Here is a 27921-nt window from a genome sequence, read left to right on the forward strand (position 1 = left end):
TGCCGTGCGCTTTCTCCACCCCCGTTTTATTATATCGCTGATCTAGAATTGATGTATTATGATAGTCAAAGTAACTCGTGTGTTAAATTTTAGTTCCCATTGAGAGGCGTGTTCATGATTTTTGTCTGCATTGTTTCGTCATTCTCTATGTTTTATTCTCCTTAAAAATAAAGATACCTTTGATTTAAAACTTACCTTGTCTCACCTGATCCATTTGTCTTCTGAGTCACAAGTTGGGCCAACACATCAAGGTGGTCTGGCAATAAGCCCAGTGTCTAGAACCGGTGAGGGGGGAGCGCTTCGGAACCGCTCACGGGCAGTGTGAAATCAAAAACCGATCTCGCACACCACAAGCTCGTTAAAACGACCCCTTACAGTGTGGTTATCTAGCTTCCCCTTTACGATTTTTCCTATTTTCCTCCCAAAGATGTGGGCTGGAATTTTCCCGCTGCCGAGCGTGCGGGTCAGCAGTTAAATTTGCGGAAATTGCCAGCGCGTCGGGAACCCGCTGTCATCCCGCCAACTTCCGCATTTAACTGGGGTGCATTTCGAGGCGCGCCACGAACCCGCTCGGGAGAGGCGGGCGACCTCATTGAGGTGGTTAATTGCTTGTTGAGACACCCTTAACTGCCTGTTCAATATCAGGTTTGAACTTTAACTGGTTGCGCACGGGGTTCACGCACCTCGGGAAGCTCGCCTGTGAAGGGGAGGTGGGAGCTCACTGGCCATTGTGCGAGTTCATTAAGTGACAGCTGGAAAAAGCACATAAATACTCACACCTTACATGTGTTTCCTTGCCTAAGGGAAAGGCTCTGGCTGACTCCACTTAGCTGTCAGGAGTTTGCAGGTGATTTCTGCAACCTCGGAAGCCACTCTCACCACATTGCTCATCACTCTCACCACATTGGAGGATTGTGCCTCTGATCTCCACTTGGCCTGCCATCTATTAGATCAGCACGTGTGCCGCTTATGCTCTCTCACCTTGGACCTCAGAATCAGACCAAGAAGAGCCCCACCACCAACCACAACACCAGCAGCAGCAGCCACAACACCAGCCTTCTCCTCACTGACCTGATGCTCCACAGGAGAGAGGGGATCAGCACAGGGGTGCACCGCACCGGAGGCGATACCCCCAACACAGGGTATACAGGCAGAGGATGAGCTTCCTGGACATGACTGAGCAGCAGTGCTTCAGGAGGCTCAGGCTATCACGCCAGGTCGTGGCAACACTTGTAGCTTGCTGGAACAAGACCTGCTGCCCAGAGGACATGCCTTACCAGTGGCTGTCAAAGTCACCACTGCCCTCAACTTCTTCGCCTCAGGCTCCTTTCAGGGATCTGCAGCAGACAGTTGCGGGATCTCGCAGTCGGTCGCCCTCAGATACATCACCCAGGTGACCATGTTTCACAAGTCTGCTACTTATATGAACTTTGCCACTGATGAAGCCAGTGTTACTGAGCGGGCGCTCGGCTTTGCAGCTCTGGCTGACTTCCCACAGGTGCAGGGCGTCATCGACTGCACACATGCGGCCATCAAGGCACCCCCACATCACCCAGGAGTGTTTGTGAACCGCAAGGGCTTCCACTCCCTCAATCTGCAGCTCGTCTGCAACCATAAAAAGATCATCATGCATGTGTGTGCCTGATTCCCTGGCAGCTGCCATGACTCTTTTGTGCTGCATCAGTCCAGCCTCCCTCAGCTCTTCGCACCTCCAAATAGACTTACCGGCTGGCTGCTTGGAGACAAGGGCTATCCACTGAAGACATGGCTAATGACACCCTAGAGGAGGCCAAGTAATGAGGCAGAGGAGCGATAAAATGACAGCCACATGTCCACCAGATGTGTCATAGAGTAAGCAATTAGCATGATGAAGTGGTGCTTCAGATGCCTTGACAGATCTGGAGGAGCCCTTCAGTACACACCAACCAGTGTCTCCAGAATCATAATTGTCTGCTGCGCGCTGCACAACATAGCGCAGCAGCGAGGATTGGAGCTGCAGGAGGAGCAAGGCACAGAGCACACAGCCTCTTCAGAGGCGGAGGATGAATAGGTGGAAGACGAGGAGGAGGAGGAGGAACCTGAGGTGGGGATGGCACCAGCAGCGGTGCACATTGCTGCCTGGGAGGTCCGGGATGGCCTCAGTGGCCAGATTTACTTAACTTGCACCCATATGGCTCCTAGATGCTGTACCAACTTCCGCCTGACACCCCCCCCCCCCCAACAACAACATAAAGCATCCCTACAATGCCCAAGCCATTCCCATTACCCAAACCCCCATTGCTTGAGGTTAAGTAATGTCTCACCATTCACTCCAAGTGACAAAGCCACTTCCCAGGTAGCAGGCAAAAATTGACAAGACAGGAAAGTTGTGCAAAGAAATAAATTTCTGTGCATAATAAATATAACTGAAACTTAACATTAACATTTTTGATTCACCCATGTAAATACCCTTGTGTATCTTGGTGGAAATCGGAAACGTAATTAGAAAATGCCAGTTGATCAGCAACTAAGAGGAAAAGACAATTTATTGTTTTGGGTGGGACCCATCATCAGAATACTGGGTCTTCCAGGCCAGAGGGCAAACTCTTCCTCAATGGAAGGAAAAGCACCCAGATCACTCTCCTCCTATACCTCGAAGCAACCCCATGTCCTGCCTAGATTCTTGGCTGAGTTATAGCTTAGGATTTAGAGCCAGAGGGACACAGCATGTCTCAGTAAGTCATAATCATCTTGTACAAAGCACTGGAGTATTTTGTAGAGTTTTGGTCACAATACCCCAGTGGGGACCTCCTGACATCGGAGAGGATGCAGTGAAGAATAACTAAAATTATAACTTGGATTAGGAATCTGAGCAAGGAGAGACAAACCCAACTGGGAATGTTTACTTTGGCAAAAGGCAGCTCTGGATGAACGTGTTTACATTGCAAGGGGCATAGATAAACAGAATCCTAATAAATTATCTGACATAATCAAAAACTCTACCACAAAGTGGAATGGACCCAAGTGCAGGAGAGGAGAAGTGAACATGCGGTTTTGGATTTAACTACTTTACACAGAAGATGGTGAAGCTATGGATCGGATTTCCCAGGAATGTGGTGGAGGTCAATGGCATCAGGAAATTCAAGAGGGAAATGGACAGATTATTTGGCAGAGAAAGGGATGAGGGGATTTGGGAGGTACAAAGTGTATGATACGTTTCAGACAACCGGCAGGATGACAATGGTCTGGTCCAGTCCTGTCCATTCCTACGTTCCTGTGGTTGGTTCAGGGAGGTCCCAAGGAGTGATTAGTAGCCATTAGCCAAGCAATCAGAATGTTTAAGATCCGTAATAAAGGATATACTCACCAAATCTGAATTCCTCTCTTGCTGTTTTGCCTCAGCCACTTGGTTCCCAGGCACTGAATGACCTGAACTTGAAAATCTAGCCTCTGGCCCACTAACTCTGTGGGGTCAATGAGGATGTCATCTTCTCCCAGAGGTCTAGAGAAAAAGTACAAACTTATTTAATAAGGGCACCGTTATACTACAGGAACCGGTTAGAGATGGGTATCTGCTCACAGCAATGTAGAGCAGCCAGACCAGAGTTATACCACTGGCTGCACCATGTGCTCTAGCCAGACAAAGTGAAGCTCTACGCCTAACATTGGCATCCAAATGCTGATTAAATTTTAATATCGAAAAGCTATTGGGACAATAAGCTCATCCTTAGCACTTAAAAGGTTCAAAATGAAGCTTTGGGATCACTAGTGAATTTTTTTTTAAATTGCTCTGGCCCGGTTTCTAGTTATACTGTTGGCAGCGTGAAGCTGAACCAGAGTGAGGCTAACTCCTCAAGGTGCTCTCACACCATTGGCTTAAGTTCAATTCAAGCAACTTCATATTTGAGTTGTCTTATACGTTTCGCGTTGACACAAAGCTCAGATCACTTTGCACCAATACAAACTGTGTAGTGTAACTGGCCTATAAAGGAGTTTTCCACTAACATGCCTTTTAGTCATTTCTGTTTGGTCCAATATGATCTACGCCTGCAGAGATTTGTTGGAGCATGAATTGCTTTGCCACAGGGAATGGCTGAGGCAGAGATCATTGCATCTTTCAAGGGAAAAGTGGATAAATATTTGAAGTAGAGGAAAATACAGGGCTTATGGGGAGTGGGATTAATTTAGAATTGCTCTACAAAAGAGCCGGTACAGATACGATAGGCCAAATGGCTCTAACTATCTGTGGTGTACTGTATGGAGTTTTATTTTTATTGTTGGCTGTCTTACAGCCTTTCACTTCAACCTTCCAAACACACTCAAAGTGGATTTGCAAAATATCAGTCTGTCTTTTGCAATATATATTGGTTATATATTATAGATGATATTAAAAAAAAACTAAAGGTCCATTCTGAAACTTACTGTCCAGTTGGGGTGCACGGCACCAGGTTCATCTGTAAAATGGCCTCTTCTTTGCCCTGGGAATTGTGAAACTCCACATGTTCCTCCAGTGCAATACAGTAGTTCAGAGACTGAAGCCAGACATATGCAGTACCTAAATGCACTGCCTCAATAGGGTCCCAGAACGGATCACTCTCTCTGTCCACAGAGATGTTCTCCCCATCGACAAAACGCTGGTACATGTCCTCCATGATAAACTTCCTGTTCACAAACTTGGACCTTGACCAGACCCACACCTGTTATAATGGAGAACCACTTAGATAAGTCATAGAGTCATAGAGTAATACAGCACGGATAGAGGCCCTTCGGCCCATCGTGTCCGCACCGGCCATCAAGCCCTGTCTAATCTAATCCCATATTCCAGCATTTGGTCTGTAGCCTTGTATGTTATGGCATTTCAAGTGCTCATCCAAATGCTTCTTAAATGTTGTGAGGGTTTCTGCCTCCACAACCCTTTCAGGCAGTGAGTTCCAGACTCCAACCACCCTCTGGGTGAAAAAGTTCTTTCTCAAATCCCCTCTAAACCTCCCGCCCTTTACCTTGAATCTATGCCCCCTAGTTATTGACCCCTCTACTAAGGGAAAAAGCTCCTCAGCATCCATCCTATCTATGCCCCTCATAATTTTGTACACCTCAATCATGTCCCCCCTCAGCCTCCTCTGCTCATGAACACGAGAGAGTATGCTGTAATTTCCAGTGAGCGTATTACAGTAACAAGGGTTTTAAGTTCAAACCTGGGCAACTCTGCATCACCAGATATTGTGCATATACGGTCGCACTGTGTAGGGAGTGAGAACTTGCTTAAAAGGAGTGGTCGCTGATGCTGACTCGGAGAGATAGCTGGTGCAGTCCAAAAAAACCCTTATCTTGTGATGATGTGAGCAACCTGCTCCCAGGTTTCTGTCAATGCTTCTCTTGCCCCGTCACTGGGAGATTCATAAAAGTATCTCAGTGAAGATTTGCACCTGAAGTTTGCTCCCTATTGACGGTTTCAGTCCAAGTTTTACCCCAGATTTGTGTCAAATTGGGGCACTTTTGTGCAGTGTACTAGGAACTATTCAAACTATTTGCACTTAAGACCCTCGCAGCCAGACAGAAGAGATGGGACTTTGATCATATTGACCAAACTAGCAACTCATTTCAGAATTCTCTTTCGGGGCAGATTTTTGCCACTGTCTTTTCCCATTTAACTCTTCTGTCCCACACCCACCAAAGTATCTAAATCCCTTCAATACCCAATGATGCTCAAGAAGGGAAAACACATTTTAAAATTGGGAGAGGTGGGAAAAATAGGAAAAGGCCTGAAGAGAGAATGAGTTTCTTATAATGGTATATAACTGGTACCCAAGCATGACATGAGTGGATTCCTTCCTACCTGATGAGTCACTTTGTTCATCACCTTCACCATCACCTCCTTTACCAGGTCATGCCCCCTGGAGTCTGTTAATGCCAAGTTCTTCACTTCCAATTCAAACTTGAGCTCCTGTTATTGTAAAATTTAAATAGTTATTCAAACCTCAAAAAAAATTGCACTCAAAACTTTGCAACAACTCCAAGACCCAACTGTGGGCTTGAGCGCATATTCTCAGCAGTGACTTCAATGCAGTGCTGAGGGAGTGCTGCCTTGTCGGAGGTGCCGTCTTTTGGATGAGCTGTTAAACCCAGGCCCCGACTGCCCTCTCAGGTGGACGTAAAAGATCCCACGGCGCTATTTCAAAGAAGAGCAGGGGATTATCCCGGTGACCTGGACAACATTTCTCTCTTGAGCAACACCATCAAAAACAGACGGTCATTCGTTAATTTGCTGCTTGTGGGGCCTTGGTGTGGGGAAATTGGCTGCCGCACGCTCGCCTTCAACACAGCAGTGACTGCACTTCAGGCGCAAGCTGTTAGTCGTAAAGCATTTTGGGAAGTCCTGAGGACGTGAAAGGCGTTATGTAAATGTAAGTTCTTTCTTCTGGTTTTTGTAGTGATGTGTGAGGCACCACTTGCCTGTCTGGAGGAGGATGAAGGAGGAAGATGGGGAGGTACCTGAGCAAGGGAGAGAAACGGAGCGGTTACCTTATTTAACTCTTCGCTGATCTGGTTCGCTTCCGCCACCATAGGCTTGACCCGGATGTAATCATGGAACACAGCAAGCACACTCGGGTCTACTTTCCTGTTACTCCTACACGCAGGACCTGGTCAGCAGATGGTGAGAAAGTCATTAAAGCCGCAGCACTCCTTTTCCAATAATCTGCCTACCGGTGGCCAAGAGTCACTTTCATGAGCCCTATGTCAATGATTTCTGTGCACTCGAGCCGGTTAAAAAGCCAGACTGTGACTGCAGCATTACCACCAGGAATTGCAAATGCCTAATTCAGTGTTACCCACTCGTGTTTAGTCAAGGGCCACAACCCCATCACAGTTTGTATTAGAAAATGATCAGGAATTGCCAAGGAGCTCCTGATGGCTTCTGAAGATTCTGCCAACCACCAACACCAAAACTTCATGTTATTTTTAACCATGACATAAGTAAAAGGAACGTACATCACTCAATACCTTTAGCACGTGGCTGTCAAGCTCACTTTTTAAAATTTGCTCATGGGATGTGGATGACTGTGACTAGGCCACATTTATTAAGCATCCCAATTGCCCAAGGTAGTGTTTTGAGCTGGTACCTATTGTCTTTACAACTGAGAGGCCACTTCAGAGGCTATTAAGAGTATAGTAATCTGGGATGTAATGTTTAAGTTATCCACCAGATGGAGCCAAATATTAAGGGTTCACAGTTTTTAAGGTAATGGGTCATGTATTCAATGTCCTGGTACACCAGTTTATACGGTAATGTGGCATTGCATTATGGGTATGACTCAGAGGTGAATCCTCCATCTTGCCATCGTGCAGTAAGAATTGTGTGCTTTGCTTGCAGCCTGTAAGAGATGTTTCTCTGCTACACCGGGTAAATAAACAGTTGGGTTTTGTTCCTTATATCTCGCTTCTCTCAGTTTCTGACCTTACCACTCGGATATCAGAGAGGCCTCAGAGGCTATTAAGAGTCAACCACATAGCGGGCGATTTTGCCAGCCCTGGGGAGGCAGGCATGGAGGCGGGACTGCCGGGAAAATGGCAAAATTTGGCAGCAGGTGCCCAACCTGCCCCCAACCTGCCTCCATGCCAGCTTCCCAGGAGGCGGGTAGCCGTCCCGCGTCGGGTCCCGTCTCCTTGGAGGCGGGAAGGGATTAAAGCCTATTAACTGCCTGTTAACAAGTAGTTAGCAGGCAGAAAATAGGATTATCCCCTTTTTGCCTTCACAAGTGCAGTCTTCCCAAAAGCTCCGAAACCCGCCAGGTCAGCGAGGCGAGTAGTGGGTCTGCGGGGGTTGGGGGATTCAAAAGTGTGCTGTGAAGGTAAGTGATGGGTGCAAGAGTGTAGAGGTGAGTATCTGAGGTAAATGCAAAGTGTTAGTAAAAGTATACTTACCTTTGTTTCTCCCTGCAGGCTTCAGTCAGTGTGTATGTGGAGAGTCTCGCATCTCCGCGGCAGAGATGAGAGATGGCCATTGCATTCTCAGATGCAACAACCATCTCAGCTCTGCAAAAGAAAGATGTTTGATGAGGTCTTGAATTCAAGACCTCATCAAACTACAGAGAATGTCAGTGCTTGACAGCTTCACAGAGCTGTCAAACAATGACAATTCATCTGTCAAAAATCTTTGACAGGTGAAACGTCATGCGCTGACGTTCTCTGTAACCGGCTTTCCCTTAATTGGCCTGCTAAGCCCGCTGGGCGGGCTTAACAAAGTCAATCAAGGGAAAATAGCGTGGGTTGGCCAGAAGTTGATGGAGGCGGGACTGAAACCTGACAAGTGGGAGTTCCGCCTCCAAAAGCTCCCCATTGGCAAAATCACCCCCGATAGTGTGGGATTGGAGTCCCGTGTAGGCCGGATCAGGTAGAGGTGGCAAATTCCCTTCCCTGATGAACATTAGTTGGGGTTTTTGCGACAATCCGACAGCGTTCACGGTCATTGTTCTGGTGTCGGCCCACGCATCACCAGATTTACTGAATTCGGTTTCACAACTTGCCATGAGTGGGGTTTGAACTCATGACCTCTGGGGTTAATAGTCCAGTACCGTAACCGCTACACACTACCATGTGAAGTTGCCACATATTATACACTAATTTAACAAAGATGAATAGACATACACTTCTCCCTTTATTTGCTTACCAAGAGCATCTCTGTCAAAACCTTCTACTGCTGCCAGCTCTGACTGGAAGAAATCGTAGTCGTACTTGCTCAAGTCCTCACCGTTACGCTCGCACGGATATCCCACGTAAAGATAAGTACTGTTGGATCCCAGAATAACTCGGTCCTGGGGCACACAATTACAAAAATTAAAAAGACTCACCATTCATTAATTGGCCATGTTTTCTGATAACACAAAAATACCCATGGCAAAATAAACAACAACAACTTGTATTTATATAGCGCCTTTAAGATAGTAAAAATCCCCAAGGCACTGCACAGGAGCGATTATCAAACAGAATTTGACACCGAGCCACATATATAAGGAGATATTAGAGCAGATGATCAAAAGCTTGGTCAAGGAGGTAGGTTTTAAGGAGTGTCTTAAAGGGGGAAAGAGAGATAGCGAAGCAGAGAGGTTTAGGCAGGGAATTCCAGGGCGGCACGGTGGCATAGTGGTTAGCACTGTTGCCTCACAGCGCCAGAGCCCCGGGTTCGAATCCGGCCTCGGGCGACTGTCTGTGTGGAGTTTGCACATTCTCCCCGTGTTTGCGTGGGTTTTCTCCGGGTGCTCCGGTTTCCTCCCACAGTCCAAAGATGTGCGGATTAGGTTGATTGGCTATGATAAATTGACCCTTAGTGTTAGGAGGATTAAATACGTGGGGTTACAGGGATAGGGTGGGATATGTGTTGGTGTAGGGGTTATGGGGATCGGGTGGGATATGTGTCGGTGCAGGCTCGATGGGCCGAAATGGCCTCTATCTGCACTGTGGGGTTTCTGTGATTCTGTGTGATTTCTGTGATTAGGGCCTAGGCAACAGAAGGCACGGCTGCTAATGTTGGAACGATTGCTATTGGAGGTTTGCAAGAGGCCAGAATTAGAGAAGAGCACATGTCTTGGAGATTTGTGGGGCTGGAGGAGATTACAGAGATAGGGAGGGACGAGGCCATGGAGGGATTTGAAAACAAGGATGAGAATTTTGAAATCGAGGCGTTGCTTAACCAGGAGCCAATGTAGGTCAGTGAGCACAGGGGTGATGGGTGAACGGGACTTGGTGCGAGTTAGGACATGGGCAACAGGATGACCTCATGTTTACGTAGGGTAGAACATGGGGGGGGGGGCAGCTAGGAGCGCATTGGAATAGTCAAGTCTAGAGGTAAAAAAAGCATGGATGAATCTCACAATTCACTCCCATCTGGTAGGATCCTTACAAATGACATCTCTTCATTCTGGGCTGATTGTGAACCCAGGTCCCAGGAATGAAAGGAGGCCTAAAATGACAGACGGCCCAAAAATGGTGCATCTTTGCTGGGCAAAGAACTTTCCTTTTTTCTTATTTTTTATTAGCTTTTATTTGAAATTGTTGACTCACTCAATTTAACAGAAGGGTAACAAATATTTTGACAATATATTTTAACATACATAATGGAAAGTACTTTTAAGAGAAAGCACTCCCTGTGGACGCCCTTCAGAATGTAACACATCAGTCCGCATGAAGAACTTCTTTTTTGTTAAGAGCAAGAGACTTACCAAGTGTCTAAGTTGAACTTTAGTAAGAACAAGGACCCCGTTTAATGTCACTTTTGCCTGTCCTTGTGGTTCCAGAGTTACTTTTCTGTCTAGGTTTGTGATGGTGGCATGTTTATCAGTAATACTATAGAAGGAAAATAACATGCAATGTATAAAATCAACCAGGTTTTTTCAAGGAATAATCCCGTCAAGATATTGCAGCATAACAGACCGTAGGACTATAGAATGATAGAACTTTACAGCATGGAAGGAGGCCATTCAGCCTGGGGGTCACCATTGACCAGAAACTTAACTGGGCCAGCTCATAAATACTGTGGCAACAAGAGCAGGTCAGAGGCTGGGTATTCTGCGGCGAGTGTCTCACCTCCTGACTCCCCAAAGCCTTTCCGCCATCTACAAGGCACAAGTAAGGAGTGTGATGGAATACTCTCCACTTGCCTGGATGAGTGCAGCTCCAGCAACACTCAAGAAGCTCGACACCATCCACCACCTTAAACATTCACTCCCTCCATCACCGGCGTACCGTGGCTGCAGTGTGTACCATCTACAAGATGCACTGCAGCAACTCGTGAAGGCTTCTTCGGCAGCACCTTCCAATCCCGCAACCTCTTCCACCTAGAAGGACAGGGCAGCAGGTGCATGGGAACACCATCACCTGTACGTTCCCCTCCAAGTCACACACCATCCTGACTTGGAAGTATATCGCCGTTCCTTCATCGTCGCTGGGTCAAAATCCTGGAACTCCCTCCCAAACAGCTCTGTGGGAATACCTTCACCACACGGACTGCAGCGGTTCAAGAAGGCAGCTCACCACAACCTTCTCAAGGGCAGCTAAGGATGGGTAATAAATGCTGGCCTTGCCAGCGACGCCCACATGCCATGAACAAATTTTTAAAAATGTCACTATATTATAGCATAACAGACCATAGGACTATAGAACGATAGAACGTTACAGCATGGAAGGAGGCCATTCAGCCTATCGTGTCCATGCTTGAGCAATTCACCCATAGCCCTGTATCTTTGCTTCAAATATTTTCTAGTAAAAGATGCAACGGTCTCTGACTCAACCACTCGCTGTGGCAAAGCACTTCGTGCTCCAGGAACTCTGTGTGGAAAAGTTTCTTCTAACTTCTCTCCTCATCAATTAGTGACAATTTTAAATTGTTGACCCCTCGTCATTGACTCCCCAATCAGAGGAACTTTCTTTCCTTGTTGCCTCTATCAAAACCCTTCATAATTAAAAAAACTCTAAATCCCTTTTGCTCCAGTGTAAACAGTGCCCAGCATCTCAAGTCGCTCCTCATAACTATAGTTTCCCATCACTGGCAGCGCTTTGGTGAATCTACATGGTACGCTTTCTGTGACTTTAATGTCCATTCTGTAATGGGGTACCCGAATCTGCCCACCGCACTGTAACTGTGGCCGAATCAATAGTTTATATAAATTTATCATTACTCCTTGTACTTTTGTACGCTATGCCCCATTAATAAAACCTGAAATTCTATTAGCCTTTTTTTATGACTTTATGTAGCTACTCTTGAACTTTTAGGGAATTATTTATTTGAACCCTTGTTGAAATATCAATGAGGGCATATCATTCTTTAAAATTGGGTCGACAAATCGCAGGTTTCCATTCAGTGTACACTCCCATTTCTTGTGTCAGAAATCGTGAATTGGAAGAAATTGTGAATTCTGAGAAATAACGGCTTTGTAAAACAAATAAGCTCATCCGAGCTGAGCAGCCAGGATAAGCGGCTGATGCAGCTGTTGCCCAAAGAGCTGAGGTCGTTGCAAGGTCTTAACACAAAACAGGCCTTCGACTGGGCATCACTAGGGCTGATAAGGGGTTGAGTAGAATAAATAAGCTGTCGAGGAGAATGTGCAAGAGATGAGTAAAGGGATGGTCTCATAAGACCAGGAGGGATGTGGTCCAGGTGCATATTCCTCCGTAAATGGACAGTTGAATAGGTAAAAATTATTAAAACAAGTGACTGACGTGAGGTATCCACCAGCCCTTAAAATAAGGTATATAAACGGGCAGCCGAGAGGGAAAGGCAGGCAGAAAGGGAGGAATGGCTTCACCGGGGTGGATGCATGCTAGCTTCGGCTTAACACCCCTGGTCAAGTTTAACCTCTGAGTTGGATTCCATGCTAGCTTCGGCTTAACACCTCCGCCAGCTTCGGGAGACAACCAAAGAGGAAGAGGCCGCTGCCGCAGGCTGCAGGGATCCGAGACCACCGTTCTGCCTCAACCGGGGCCGGTAAACCGTTCTCATCTGTTACAGGTTGTATGTCTACTATGTCTATCCTGATTTAACTATATTTGAACCACCGCTCCTTAATAAGATGACCTACGACTCCTAAGACCCTTTGGGTAATCTGTGTGTGACCCGTGATCTGAAATCTTACACTTGTGTTTTTTCCCCCTCAAAATGTATTACCTCACACTTGTCCACATTAAATTGCATCTGCCACCTGTCTGCCCATTCCACTAACCTGTCTTCATGAAACCTTTTACAAGTTGTGCTCACTATTCCCCAAGCCTCCTAATGCTGTGTCATCAGCAAAGATCTTCATGTGCGAGGTTTGAACCTTGAGGACGTTTGTTGACAGGTCATTCAACCATGGGGGGAGGGGGGGGAGGCGGGAAGGAGGGCAGCACAGCCGTGCCTGATTCTGTCTTCACCAGACATCCATGTGTGTGCATACTATCCAGCAGGAGACACTGGACAGCAATGAGAAGCAGTGTCCTCACCCTGGGATGTTGAAGGAATTGTAACTCTTCCCACTGTGAATTGGCCGAGATTGGCTAATTCATCACCTACAAGGAATCAAACGTTGAACTTTAAACCTGCTTTATATGGTTTGTTACTAATCAAGGCAGCGCATTTTCTCAACTGAACTATGAGAGGTGTACTGCATTCCACTCATAAAAGAGGAAAATATAACACTAGCATTGTGTAGTCATTAAGTCTGAGAGCATAAATAGCCCCTCATTCATATATTACCACTTTCAATAATCTAACACCTGTATTGATACTTGGCTGCAACATCCAGTTGACTATCCCACAGCCTGCCTGTATTTTTTAAGAATTCGGTTGAGGTTTCCACATACCCGAAGCCTTTAATAACAATGGCCTCTGGGGAACGTCCGGATTGTCCCACGACAGTCTCTCCTGAAACAAAACACAGGCACTCTAAAATATTCAGCGCATTTGAAATGTCAATGGAGGCATATCATTCTTTAAAACCGGGCAGACAAATGGCAGGTACGGTGTGCACATGAGTGAACGGGTCACGGCAACCTGCATTTAAACTATCTATCTCCCCAAATTGTGGAAACTGAATGCAACTGCTGTACTGGGAGACACTAACATCCGGACCTCATTGATTCTGAATGAACTGTTTCGCCCGCAACGCTAACCTATCAATCTGATGAACGACAGACTGGGCATCTCCACCATTCTGTTGTTTTTATTTCAGATTGCCAGCAATCACGGTCTTTCGGTCTTTGTTTTATAATCTCAGCTCCATGGAGCCGATTTGCCTCTTCGGTGTCCTGGTGTAGGAGCATGGTGAGACAGTAGTGATAGTCGCAAAAATCAGGCACAAGCAGCTCACTATTTTCTGTGTCCTTGTACATGAATCACTGAAAGTTAACATGCAGGTACAGCAAGCAATTAGGAAAGCAAATGGTATGTTGGCCTTTATTACAAGAGGATTTGAGTATAAAAGAGTAAAGGCGTCTTACTGCAATTATATAGGGCCCTGGTGAGAGTGCATCTGGAGTACTGTGTCCAGTTTTGGTCTCCTTACCTAAGGAAGGATATATTTGCCATAGAGGGAGTGCAACGAAGGTTCACCAGACTGGTTTCTGGGATGGATGGATTGTCCTATGAGGAGAGATTGAGTAGACTAGACCCATATTCTCTAGAGTTTAGAAGAATGAGAGGTGATCTCATTGAAACATACAAAATTCTTACAGGGCTCGACAGGGTAAATGCAGGGAGGATGTTTCCCCTGGCTGGAGAGTCTAGAACCAGGGCTCACAGTCTCAGAATAAGGGGTCAGCCATTTAGGACTGAGATGAGGAGAAATGTCTTCACTCAGTGGGTGGGGAATCTTTGGAATTCTCTACCCCAGAGAGCTGTGGAGGCTCAGTCATTGAGTATATTCAAGCCTGGGATCGATAGATTTTTGAATAATAAGGGAATCAAGGGATATGGGGATTGTGCAGGAAAGTGGAGATGAGGTAGAAGATCAGCCATGATCTTATTGAATGGCAGAGCAGGCTCGAGGGGCCAAATGGCCGACTCCTGCTCTTATTTCTTATGTTTAATCATTTTAATAGAACGGAAAATCATGGGCAGCTTCTGTGCAAATTTTGATAAATGTTTCCACGCCACCAAGCTCATACGCCTGGGTGTTCTTCCCGATTCTAAAACGCACCAGGTGTTATAGCTGTAGAAATGCATCAAGTAGATTTAAGTTGGAAAGAGAATTGACTCCAGTCCAGGTGAAGATTGAAAGAACAATCAGAAAGTGCAAACAAGCAAAACCTGCAGAGTGACACAGCGTTAGAGGCCAGTACCATCTTGAATGAAGAGCTTGACAAAGGCAGAGAGCTGTGGGTCCGCATTGACATTCGACAGATAGGGGAATAACTGAATCATGTGCTGCTCCTAGAAAACAGATTTATATAAAGGTCAGTAATGCTTTCCATTACACAAATTATTCAAGTCAGCTGGGTTAAATTGGCAGCAACAAGTACGCTCTTGTAATTAAAATGCCTATAAAAGTAACAAGACGACTACTGAAATGAATACAGATGTTCCAGATTACGAGCGCTTCCCTTATACTTGGGCTGTTGTTTCAGAATTCCAGCCTTTAGAGTCATAGGCCTAGAAATTCGGTGGGCTGCGCCACCAGTTAGCGCCCAAAGAGGGCACTTAGCGGGTTTAGCGCCACTGGCCACGCCTCCCGCAAAATTTAGCTGGGCGCTAATGGTGGCGTTAGCCGGTAGAGCCGCGCCGCCACCGATGACGTCACCGGTGTGCGCAGCGCCCCGCTACCGCCCCGATCGCCAAATTTGGTAGCACCCCTCGCTGTAATGCCGGTTGCAATTTGCAACCGGTTCAGGGGGGCCTACCTGCGGCGGTAGAGGCACGGAGGTGCGGGGCGGCCATTTTTTTTTGCTGGCAGCCTGCCAGCACCTCTCTGCGCCGCCGTCCCCGGCCTCCTGAGCGCCCCCCCCCCGCGTTGTGCCGGCTGTCTCCCAAGAGCCCGGCACTTCACCTCGGTGCCGGGCTCTTTTGCCGGCACTCGCGATTGCCGATTGCGCTGCAGCAGGCCCCTCCCCTTTAAGAAGGGGAGGAAGGCCTGCAGTACCACAGCGCGCCGTGCCGCAGCGTGTGGCACTGCGGCATGTTGCACTGCGATTTTCAGTTGCAGCGTCCCAAGAGGGATGCGGGGCGCCTCGAGTAGCGCTGCGCTTCCGCTGGGGCGCTGAAACTAAATTTCCGGTGGGTGTTCGCGACTCCTTCCGGGGCGGTACTTCCGGCGCCCTGGCGAGACTGGGGGCACCACCGAATTTCTAGGCCAATAGAGTTATACAGCACAGAAAGAAGCTCTTCGGCCCATCGTGTCCGCGCTGGCCATCAAGCCCTGTCTATTCTAATCCCATTTTCCAGCACTTGGTCCGTAGCCTTGTATGTTATGGCGTTTCAAGTGCTCATCTAAATGCTTCTTGAATGTTGTGAGGGTTCCTGCCGCTACCACCCTTTTAGGCAGTGAGTTCCAGATTCCAACCACCCTCTGGGTGAAAACGTTTTCCTCAAATCCCCTCTAAACCTCCTGCCCCTTACCTTGAAACTATGCCCCCTGGCTATTGACCCGTCTACTAAGGGGAAAAGTTCCTTTCTATCTACCCTATCTATGCCCCTCATAATTTTGTACACCTCAATCAGGTCCCCCCTCAGCCTTCTCTGCTCTAAGGAAAACAACCCCAGCCTGTCCAATCTCTCTTCATAGCTGAAGCGCTCAAGCCCAGGTAACATCCTGGTGAATCTCCTCTGCACCCTCTTCAATGCAATCACATCCTTCCTATAGTGTGGCGACCAGAACTGCACACATTATTCCAGCTGTGGCCTAACTAGCGTTTTGTACAGCTCCATCATAACCTCCCTGCTCTTATATTCTATGCCTTGGCTAATGAAGGCAAGTATCCCATATGCCTTTTTAACCACTTTATCTACCTGTCCTGCTGCTTTCAGGGATCTATGTACATGCACACCAAGGTCCCTCTGATCCTCTGCCCTTCCTAGGGTCCTACCATTCATTGTGTATTCCCTTGCCTTGTTAGTCCTCCCAAAATGCATCACCTCACACTTTTCAGGGTTAAATTCCATTTGCCACTGTTCTGCCCATCTGACCAACCCATCTATATTGTCCTGTAGCCTGAGGCTTCCCTCCTCGCTATTTACCACTCCACCAATTTTTGTGTCATCTGCGAACTTACTGATCATACCTCCTACATTCATATCTAAATCATTAATGTACACTACAAACAGAAAAGGACCCAGCACCAATCCATGCGGTACACCACTGAACACAGGCTTCCAGTCACAAAAACAACCTTCGACCATCACCCTCTGCCTCCTGCCGCTAAGCCAATATTGGATCCAATGTGCCAAATTGCCCTGGATCCCATGGGCTCTTACCTTCTTGACCAGTCTCCCATGTGGGACTTTGTCAAACGCCTTACTGAAGTCCATGTAGACTACATAAACTGCACTACCCTCATCCACACACCTAGTCACCCCCTCGAAAAATTCAATCAAATTGGTTAGACATGATCTCCCCCTGACAAAGCCATGCTGGCTATTCTTGATTAATCCTTGCATCTCCAAGTGGAGATTAATTCTGTCCCTCAGAATTTTTTCCAATAATTTCCCTACCACTGATGTTAGGCTCATCGGCCTGTAATTCCCTTGTTTATCCCTACCACCCTTCTTGAATAATGGTACTACGTTAGCTGTGCTCCAGTCCTCTGGCACCTCCCCTGTGGCCAGAGAGGCTCTGAAAATTTGTGTCAGAGCCCCTGCAATCTCCTCCCTTGCCTCACACAGCAGCCTGGGATACATCTCGTCTGGGCCTGGGGATTTATCCACTTTTAAGCCCGCTAAAACCGCTAGTACCTCCTCCCTCTCAATACTAATTTGTTCAAGTATATCACAATCCCTCTGCCTGATTTCTATGCCTACATTGTCCTTCTCCATAGTGAACACAGATGCAAAATATTCATTTAAAACCTCACCTACATCTTCCGGCTCTACACACAGATTGCCACTTTGGTCGCTAATGGACCCTACTCTTTCCTTGGTTATCCTCTTGCCCTTAATATACTTATAAAACACCTTTATTTTGCCCACCAGTGTTTTTTCATGCCCCCTCTTCGCTCGAATTTCTTTTTTAAGTACCCCCCCTGCACTTTCTATTCTCCTCTAGGGCTTCCACTGTTTTTAGTCCTTTGTATCTGCCAAAAGCCTCCCTTTTCTTCCCAACGTACAGCTTACTTTGGTCATGGTGTTCCCTCTGCTGAAGGGATTCAGCAGCAGAAGCTCTTTTTATTGATACTTTGGTCCTTTGGACTTCCGTCACTTGTTCCCCCTGCGCTCCGGGTATTCCGTCATGCTCCAGCCTGCGTCACCTCATTTGTTAAGTGCTGATATTCGTGTACGGGCCCTGGCAGTGTGTTTCGGCAGACTAGTTCCCATGGGAGGCAACGCGAAACAATCAGCTTTTTATTGATGAAATATGTATTTTTATGGAAACATTTTTCATGAAGGCTCAGCTTCTGACTAATCAAATATTTTAGCTTCCATATTTTAAAAACATATTTAATAAAAGAATCTTAGCATCAATTTGGAAAAACAGTTGTGCTGGTGAAAATCCTAGCTGAGTGGCAATCTTATCCCATATATTGTGCACACTGGGCTGATTGAGGGTGAGCAAACTGAAGGCAGGAACTGATGGCCCGGAATTTGTGGTCAGTGGCAAAGTGACGGCGCTCGCCACTGACCTGGAAGAAAGCTGCCCACAAAGATCTCGCAATCTCGGTGGTGAAAACTTTAGCTTTCTCAACCTTAATTTGATTGTAGCCCTATCTATAGGGGATCCCCAGCATACATTAGCAATGATGTCATCAAGCTGTCTAAGCAACCAATCACATTGAAGAATTCTCACTGACAGCAAACCAGGAAATAAAAGGCACTGATTATCATTCACTTTTTAAAAAATTTACAGAGAGCAAAATAAAGATTGGGACATACACATGGGGTTAAGGTAGAAGCTGAAACATCATAAACAGACTTTAAAAAATTTAAATATTTATTATTTTAATATCTAGTCATTTTTATGATAATGGAGAAATTTGACATTCAACAAATATAAAATTATTTTTCATGGCCAGAACGGTTGTTCAGCAGTCAGCAGTTAAAACCCCAGTTACACCTACTTCAACAAGATTTAACTTTTTATTGGATGTTTAACAGTGATAATAGAGCAGAAAAGGGGAAGTTTTTATCAGTTCCACTGATTTCACTGTTTGCCAGCTATAGGGAGTTCCACAGCACAATCTGTGGCGGAGCAGGGAATGACTGACTGCAACTTCAGGATTTCCATGTTTATCTGCGCATGCGCTACATCCTGAAGTTACGGTCAGTTTTAGAGGTGCAATGACGGTGAACTCTGATAGTTTCGCCGTCATTACCACCGCAAAATCCGGGCCGATGTGTTTTGCTCATTCTTACCTGCGTTAGAGTTAGGTATTGTTGCTCCCATTCTTTTCGCGCTATCTCGAGACGCTGCTCCCAAGAAGTCTGAATCTCCGTCATCTGGAGCTCATTCTCAGTCAGTGAATGTCGTAACTCCTCTGGTGAAAAAGAAGGGCAGCATGATGTTGCAATAAACCTTCTAAATGTGGGGTGGAAGCATGAGGTGTATGCAATGGAAGCAAGGTGTCAGGGTTTGGTGGGAGGATAGAAGGGGAGATTCTTCAGAAGGCTGGAGATAAACATAAGAACATATGAAAGAGCAGGAGTAGGCCATACGTCCCCTCGAGCCTGCACCACCATTCAATAAGATCATGGCTGATCTTCTATCTCAACTCCACTTTCCCGCCCTATCCCCATATCCCTCGATTTCCTTAGTATCCAAAAATCTATCTATCTATGAGAAGAACTAAAGGCTCGCGGCGTGATGAAGATTACTGAGAGTGCCGCGGAGTGGGACTCGTGGAAACCGCTATCCATCATATGATCCTGGATTATCATAGTTTAAATCATTCTCATAGTTAAGTGCCAGCGCCCCAAATCTTCAAGAATGTCTATCCTTGCTTTGAGGTCCAGATAACATGCCAGGAAAATAAACCGCAAACTCTGTCTGGTAATTGCTTTTGGCTAATGGACGTGTGCATCCAGAAGATCCCGTTCCAGCCTTCGAAAGTGATAGAGTAACACATCAGAGCGCAGTTTAAACAAATTAAAATATTAAAACGATTACATTCTGCCAAACCAGCCGCAGACACGTACTTGTTTCATCCTCGACCCTTTGCCCAGTGTTTCTAACTTTGGTGATCTTTGATCGCAGCCTAGCATTCTCAGCCTTCAGTTCCCGTATGAGTCGCTCTGTTGGATTTTCATTTATCACCGCCTTGTTCTGGATATTCTTAGTCCTTATGCGTGAAGGATGGACGGGATAATAATTACAACATTTCCTCTTTCAAATTCCTAATGTACAGATTAAAGCAGCAAGCAGCCACCCGGAAGCAGACTGTGGCCCCCGCTCCCTGCTACCCTCCTAGCTGTAATGAGTTGGACCAGGAAGAAGCGAGGAAAGAGGTGGAGGGAAAGAAAAAATGTACATGGGAAAAGGAGGGACGTTTAACCAGAAAAATACCCCGTGAAAATGTTTTTTTTTAAATCGCGTGATATTTAGCTACTTTGTGTTGCATTTATACACAAACCATTGGTTTGTACAAGTGTCAGCAGTGGCTCAGTAGCCGCACTCTCGCCTTGGAGTCAGAAGGTTGTGGGTTCAAGTCCCACTCCAGAGACTTGAGCACAAAATCTCGGCTGACACTCCCAGTGCAGTGCTGAGGAGTGCTGCACTGTCGGAGGTGCCGTTTTTCGGATGCAATGTTAAACCAAGGCCCCACCTGCCCTCTCGGGTGGGTGTAAAAAATCCCATGACGCTAACCCCCCCTGCGTCCTGGCCAACATTTACCCCTCAACCAATATCACTAAAAAACAGATGATCTGGTCATCATCACGTTGCTGTTTGCGGGAGCTTGCTGTGCACAAATTGGCTGTGGCATTTCCTACATCGCAACAGTGACTATACTTAAAAATTCCTTCAGTGGCTGTAAATTGGGACGTCCCGAGGTCGGTAAAGGTGCTGTCTCAATTCAAGTGAATTCCAAATAAGATACACATTAATTTTACCTCTCAGCGTAACGTAATGTTGATAGCGTTTCCTCGTAGCAGATGTCGGCTGGACTGACTGTTGCAATCTGTAAAACAATTCTTGATTCATTTAGAAAGCTGCACTCATCAAGTTGAGGGATGGCGGTGCTGAGAATGGATCACTCGTGATAGCATTAACCAGCCCCATGTCTCCTATCGTGGGACTGATGCAAGCCTCCCTCTACTCGACAATGGCGGAAGATTTCCGCTGTTCACTACTTATAACTTTCTTTATACAGGCATTTACAATTTTGCTTCAAAAAATAAATAGTAGAAATCTTCCCCCAATGTATCTTATTCCCAACCTCAGAAAAGCAGCCCAAAATGCACCCGTGTGACATATCTGCTCCTCACATCAGCCATGTTCCTGGTCTCTCTGAATGAGATAGTTAATATAGTACCAGTTCATCCCAGATTATTAGAACATAAGAAATAGGAGCAGGAATAGGCCATTTGGCTCCTCGAGCCTACTCCACCATTCAATAGGATCACGGCTGATCTTCTATCTCAACTCCACTTTCCTGCACTATCCCCATATCCCTTAATTCCCCTAGAGTCCAAAAATCTATCGATCTCAGTCTCGAATATACTCAACGACTGAGCATCCACAGCCCTCTGGGGCTCATTCTTCTAAACTCTAAGGAATATAGGCCTAGTCTCCTCAATCTCTCCTCATAGGACAATCCCCGCCATCCCAGGAATCAGTCTGGTGAACCTTCGTTGCACTCCCTCCAAGGCAAGTATATCCTTCCTTAGGTAAGAAGACCAAAACGGTACACAGTACAGTTAAGGGTACTTTTGTGCTGTAAATTCATACCTACTTGACACTGGGTTAAAACTGGTCATATTCATTTTGTAGCCAGAAGAAAAAGGAGACATTAATCTCCACAGCCTGGCCTGGATTCAAACCCTCAGATCCCAGAGGTGACCCATTGCACTATCCAACCCCTTCAACACTATTTGCTCTTAAACTAGGTCAAAAAAAGGAAACTTTATTGCCAGTAAGGCTCAGTTTGTCTGCACTATATATAAAAAGAACTTAGAATTTAGACATGGTAATACAACAAAACATTACTCTGTGGAAATAAGCAAGCTCTTTTAGAAGGTCTCGTTTGCCTCCCTTAAATCACTTCCTCTGTTGATCCACAGATCGAGCATCTGTGTCCTCATTCTGGCTATTAAAGTGGCGTTAAGGATGGATAAAAACAGGCAGAAATACATCTAAAGAAAGTAAATAACCAGACGGACAGAATTAATGGTGAATTGTGATGCAGATTCCCGAATGCATTGGGAGTGCAGTCACTTTGATTGCCTACCTAACAGTCACTGCATCTCAAACATAATTCATTGCTTTTATTTTGTTGTTTTGATGTGATAAGGTGCTGCATGAATGTAAGTATCGTCATAATAAAAGGAAATTAAAACAGTACAGACCATAAACAGCAGAAAAGTACAGATGTAATGAATAAAAGGAAGCATTTCCATCCCCAAAGTAAATGCTTGGAACAATTTGCCCGGCAGTGTAGTGGAGGCAAAAGTATTAAGGACACAATTGGATAATATAATGGGAGATTTTGGGTACTAAAATGAAGGTGAGCCAAATGTGCGCTATGAGGAGCCTACTGTTTTTTGTTTTTTTCTGGATGTTAGTTGGCGATCCTAATTGTTGCTGCCCCATCTTGAAATTTTGTGATAACTGGAAATGATGACAACCTCCAAGGATTTCAACTGAAGGAATATCGAGCGTGTGATTCTGGACAAAGTGGAACACCCTGGAAGGTGTAAATGCGCCAGCAGCCTCATCTCCATGTGGGGGACAACTTTATGATTATGATTATCACTTAGAGGTACAACTGGTAAATGGAATAATGATTGATTTGGAAAGCTAATCATCTCCTTGATGTTTCTGACCTTTTTTTTTTACTTAAATGTTGCTGATGATATCATTAGAGGGACATGACAGCAGAAAAGACCCCAATCATTATATAGAAAACTGAAATGGTACAATCGTAGAATAATTCTTGGTTAATGGCAGTTGCCAAGATAATCCTGTCCATTTAGGATCTAGGGTAAGGGTTCAGGGTCTAGGGTCCAGGGGCAGGGTTCAGGGTAAGAGTTCAGGGTCTAGGGTAAGGGGGCAGGGTTCAGGGTCCGGAGTCAGGGGTAAGGGTCCGGGTTCAGGTTCTGGGGTAAGGGTTCAGGGTCTGGGGTAAGGGTTCAGGGTCTGGGGTAAGGGTTCAGGGTCTGGGGTAAGGGTTATAAGAACATAAGAACAAAAGAAATAGGAGCAGGAGTAGGCCAATCGGCCCCTCGAGCCTGCTCCACCATTCAATAAGATCATGGCTGATCTGAACCTAACCTCAAATCTTCTATCACTCTCCATCCCACCCGAACCCATGTGATCTCCCGGGAGAGGCGAAAAACCAGATAAAAAACCCAATGGTCAATTTGGGAGAAAAAATCTGGGAAATTCCTCTCCGACCCATCTAGGCGATCGAAACTTGTCCAGGAGATCACTCTGTCAGAGTTCAGGGTCTAGGGTCAGAGTTCAGGGTCTAGGGTCAGAGTTCAGGGTCTAGGGTCAGGGTCAGGGTCCAGGTTTCAGGGTAAGAGGTCAGGGTTCAGGGTCTAGGCGGCAGGGTCCAGGGGCAGGGTTCAGGGTCTATGGTAAGAGTTGCAGGGTCCGGAGTAAGGGTCCGGGGTAAGGGTCCGGGGTAAGGGTCCGGGGTAAGGGTCCGGGGTAAGGGTTCGGGGTAAGGGTTCGGGGTCCGGGGTAAGGGTTCGGGGTCCGGGGTAAGGGTTCGGGGTCCGGGGTAAGGGTTCGGGGTCCGGGGTAAGGGTTCGGGGTCCGGGGTAAGGGTTCGGGGTCCGGGGTCCGGGGTAAGGGTTCGGGGTCCGGGGTAAGGGTTCGGGGTCCGGGGTAAGGGTTCGGGGTAAGGGTTCAGGGTCCGGGGTCCGGGGTAAGGGTTCGGGGTCCGGGGTAAGGGTTCGGGGTCCGGGGTAAGGGTTCGGGGTAAGGGTTCAGGGTCCGGGGTAAGGGTTCAGGGTCCGGGGTAAGGGTTCAGGGTCCGGGGTAAGGGTTCAGGGTCCGGGGTAAGGGTTCAGGGTCCGGGGTAAGGGTTCAGGGTCCGGGGTAAGGGTTCAGGGTCCGGGGTAAGGGTTCAGGGTCCGGGGTAAGGGTTCAGGGTCCGGGGTAAGGGTTCAGGGTCCGGGGTAAGGGTTCAGGGTCCGGGGTAAGGGTTCAGGGTCCGGGGTAAGGGTTCAGGGTCCGGGGTAAGGGGTAAGGGTTCAGGGTCCGGGGTAAGGGTTCAGGGTCCGGGGTAAGGGTTCAGGGTCTGGGGTAAGGGTCCAGGGTCTGGGGTAAGAGTCCAGGGTCTAGGTTTCACACAAGACTTTGATTTCTGAACGTCCTGTGAGTGGGATGCACGCTATTAGCAAACCTAACACACAATGTGAGGCACGGGCCAGCAAGGCTGAGCCTGGAAGCTGAGAAAGAGAAAAGACAGTTAAGCTGGAGAACGAAACAGAAAGCAGTCCTTTCAGACTTGCTCGCTAAATAGGTCTGCGTAGGCCGCACCTTTTTCTCATAGAACATTTACCATCATCGTCTTACTGTTTCCTCCCAGAGCTGATTGCAATAGTTTGGTGAGTGTGGAGTTTCTATAAGGCACGTGTAGCACCTTCCTCCCCATGGCTATTCCTGCTAAGGCACTGGGGAAAAAGACAGAACAAATGAAGACTTGGTTAGTTAGATAAAACATGCTATCGGTAGAGAAGCATACAAACCAGGAAGGAGTACAGTAGTGTAGTGATTGTATTACTGAACTAGTAATCCAGAGGCCTTGACTAATAATCCCAGAGAACAGGAGTTCAGAAATCCCACCATGGCAGTCTGAAAATTTGAATTCAGTTGAAACATTTTGGAAATGAAAGGCTGGTATCAGGAAAAGTTGCCACGAAGCTATCGGATTGTCGTAAAAACCCAACTGGCTCACTAATGTCCTTTAGGGAAGGAAACCTGCCGTCCTTACTTGGTCTGGGCCTATATGTAACTCCAGTCCCACACCAACGTGGTTGACTCTGAAGCAGCCAAGCGAGCCCCACAGTTTAAGGATGGGGAATAAATGCTGGCCTTGCTGCAACACCCAGATCCCGAGAATGAACGAACAAACAAACAAACAAAGCGAAGGAAGGCTCCCAGGCTCGATCCCTGGTCTGGGCTCATTTAGCTCATCCTAGTTTGTGGCAGCTGTAAGGAAGAAGCCCAAAAAATGGAGTTTTCAACAATCCTGCTGAACTCTGGAAGTTAATGATGAGAACCATGGGAACGTCAAGACATCACTGCGAGAAAAAGAGCCTTTCACACCCAGAGCTGATAGACCTAGGTCATCGAGGCCACAACGTGTGATACACATGATTTGCTTTTGTAACTTTAAGTTTATTCATTCCTTCAGTTAAAAAACTGCATTGCTTAAAACAACTCCAGCCCTTACAGTCAATTTAATGAGGAACAGCAGCAAATAATTTTAAACATTCTGGGCTGGATTTTACCAGCCCCGAGGAGGCGGGACTGCTGGGACAATCAAAAAGAATGGGAGCTGGTCCCGAACCCGCTCCCAACCCGCCTCCAACAAATCTTCCCGGGAGTCAATCCCCGATTTGCACAGGGACCCGACTCCTAGTGGCGGGAAGAGGATTATAGCCAGTTAACAGGTAGTTAACAAGCAGTTAAGAGGCTTTTTCCCATTTGTGACTTCTGCTGCGGGCTTCCTGACGTCGGGGAACCCCGCCAGGGTAAGTGAGGCGTGCTGTGGGTCTGTTGTAATGCTTGTGTATAGATGACAGCTGCAGAAGTGGTGTGAAGGATGCAATGGGACACTGGTGAGTATCAGAGGTAAGGAAATGTTGGGAAAGTCATTTTTAATGCGTTTAGATTTTTCTGTAGGTGACAAGCTTTAAAGTGTTTATGTGGCCTCACCTCATTGGGAGAAGTGACAGGTCGCTTCTGTTCCCTCACCTGCAACTGCCATCTGTTTTATCCTAAGGAGAGAGTCATTGGAGAACCTGGCTGCAAGGGCTCACCTTTGTACAGTGATTGTCAGTGTTTGACAGCACCTCAATGCTGTCAAACACTGTCAAATCATCTATCAAAAATAGATGGTTCATGTCCCTTTAAGAAAACCGGCTTTGAAGCATCATCAACTGACGTCACCTGACACCGGCTTTCCCTTAATTGGCCAGCAAGCCCGCAGGGCAGGCTTAACAAGGCCAATCAGGGGAAAATAGCGTCTGTGCGTCAGACGTTGCTGGGGGCAGGACTAGAACACGGAAGACAGCAGTCCCGCCCCCAACAAATCTCAGTAAATAAAATCCAGCCCTCTGTATCCATAGCAGTAGGATTCAAGTTAAAACCGAGGCCTGGACTAATGATCCGGAGACGTGAGTTCAAATCCCACCACGGCAGCTGGGGAATTTAAATTCAGTTAATTAAATTAATCTGGAATAAAAAGCCAGTATCAGTAATGGTAACCATGAAACTATTGGATTGTCGTAAAAACCCATCTGATTCACTAATGTCCTTTAGGGAAGGAAATCTGCCGTCCTTATATGTGACTCCAGGCCCACAGCAATGTGGTTAACTCTTAACTGTCCTCTGAAATGGCCTAGCAAGCCACTCAGTTGTCACCACCACTTCCCTGCGTGCTGTGACTGTGACGGGCTTGACAGCGACGCCCACATCCCATGAACGAATAAAAAAGCTAAGCCGTATTGCTGTAGCACCTAACAAATACAAGACAACTTACCTGCTTAAGTATGTTGCCTATTTTAATGTTTAGTATTAAAATGCTGCTAATCGTGTAAGTATAAGTGTTAATTAAGAAAAGTCTGACGCTTTAATTTTTTTTTGAGAAGAACACCGATTGGTGCACTGGTCCTCTGAAGGCTGGTTGGTTGTGTAAGTGTGACTATAACTTGCACCAGTTAATGCAAGACGGTTCACCTGAGCCAAGTTTAGGCATTTAATGATCTCCTAGAGATGGACGGTACATATTCCCAGATGGTTCCCAGCTCCTGTAACATTCCAGTTTAAACGTATGCAAACTTACTTATCCATTCACACTTACACACCAACTCATTCCAGGCTCGAATAAGATCTATGAATGTAGTAACAAATAAAAAAAAATGGACTTGCATTAAATTATAGCAATGGTTGGCTTTTAACTGTGGGCCTAATAATTACTCCCAAAAGCTGCCTTACACATGCCGCTTCTATTCTTTTCCATGTCTGACTCATCAGGAAATATTGAACAGGCTGAGGCTCTTTTCTCTAGAAAAGAGGCCGAGGGGTGACCTGATCGAGGTCTTTAGAATTATGAAGGGGTTTGAGAGGGTAGACTTAGAGAAGATATTTCCACTTGTTGGGGGAGTCCAAAACTAGAGGCCATAAATATAAGGTAGTCACTCATAAATCCAGTAAGGAGTTCAGGAGAAACTTCTCTACCCAGAGAGTGCTCTGCATGTGGCACTCACTACCACAGGGAGTAGTTGAGGAGAATAGCATAGATGCCTTTAAGGGGAAGTTAGATACGTACATGAGGGAGAAAGGAATAGAAGGATATGCAGATAGGTTGAGATGAAGTAGGTTGGGAGGAGGCTTGTGTGCATAAATACCGGCATAAACCAGTTGAGCCAAATGATATTTTCCTCTTTCAGACGCTGACCAATCTGCTATCCATTTTTTTGTTTTTTGCTCGATTTTATCCAGTTGTTGTACTGGAATCCTAATTCATTTACTTAGAGCCACCTAGCACCAAAAAACAAAGTACAGATCCTATTTTAGCATATTGAGAGAGATCCGGTTACCATTTAATGCAACTGGAATCACAAGTGACAATGGCTTCCATCTGTTAACTGTAGTAGAGATACACTCTGTAAGAAACTCAGAAATAATTCATGAGAAACAGTATACCTGTATAAACATTTAACTGAACAGTCTTTTCTACATAGTTCCAGAAGGTGTTCTTCAGAGAAGACAAAGGTGAGCAAAATTGTGGAACTCCATCAGTCCAGGATTAAGAGAGAACACATGGTCCACGTGATCGCCTGGACTGGTTTCGATCACCTGAGGGGTCCGAGAGGAATTTTCCAGTTACTTTTTTTCCCCCTTGTTGGCCCTGGGTTGGCCTCTGGTTTATTTTGCC

The 27921-nt window shown here is 46.4% G+C and overlaps 1 protein-coding gene across 1 annotated transcript in view; it reads right to left on the minus strand.

Annotated features, from left to right (window-relative positions):
* Positions 1-27921, minus strand: part of kif28 (kinesin family member 28) — a 79951-nt gene that overhangs the window by 17967 nt on the left and 34063 nt on the right. Inside the window, exons 8-19 of the mRNA XM_085979803.1 lie at positions 24319-24430; positions 20699-20766; positions 19787-19929; positions 19007-19128; positions 14788-14878; positions 13312-13372; positions 10197-10320; positions 8648-8792; positions 6502-6620; positions 5816-5923; positions 4402-4676; positions 3347-3481 (exon numbers count right to left, since the gene is read on the minus strand). Of these exons, the coding sequence (XP_085835929.1) occupies positions 3347-3481; positions 4402-4676; positions 5816-5923; positions 6502-6620; positions 8648-8792; positions 10197-10320; positions 13312-13372; positions 14788-14878; positions 19007-19128; positions 19787-19929; positions 20699-20766; positions 24319-24430 (1503 nt within the window). The remainder of the gene's footprint in view (positions 1-3346; positions 3482-4401; positions 4677-5815; positions 5924-6501; positions 6621-8647; positions 8793-10196; positions 10321-13311; positions 13373-14787; positions 14879-19006; positions 19129-19786; positions 19930-20698; positions 20767-24318; positions 24431-27921) is intronic.

The sequence above is a fragment of the Somniosus microcephalus genome, chromosome 3 (genome assembly GCF_052327205.1).
Source record: "Somniosus microcephalus isolate GS21.2 chromosome 3, FLI_Smic_1.0, whole genome shotgun sequence".
Lineage (NCBI taxonomy): Eukaryota > Metazoa > Chordata > Chondrichthyes > Squaliformes > Somniosidae > Somniosus > Somniosus microcephalus.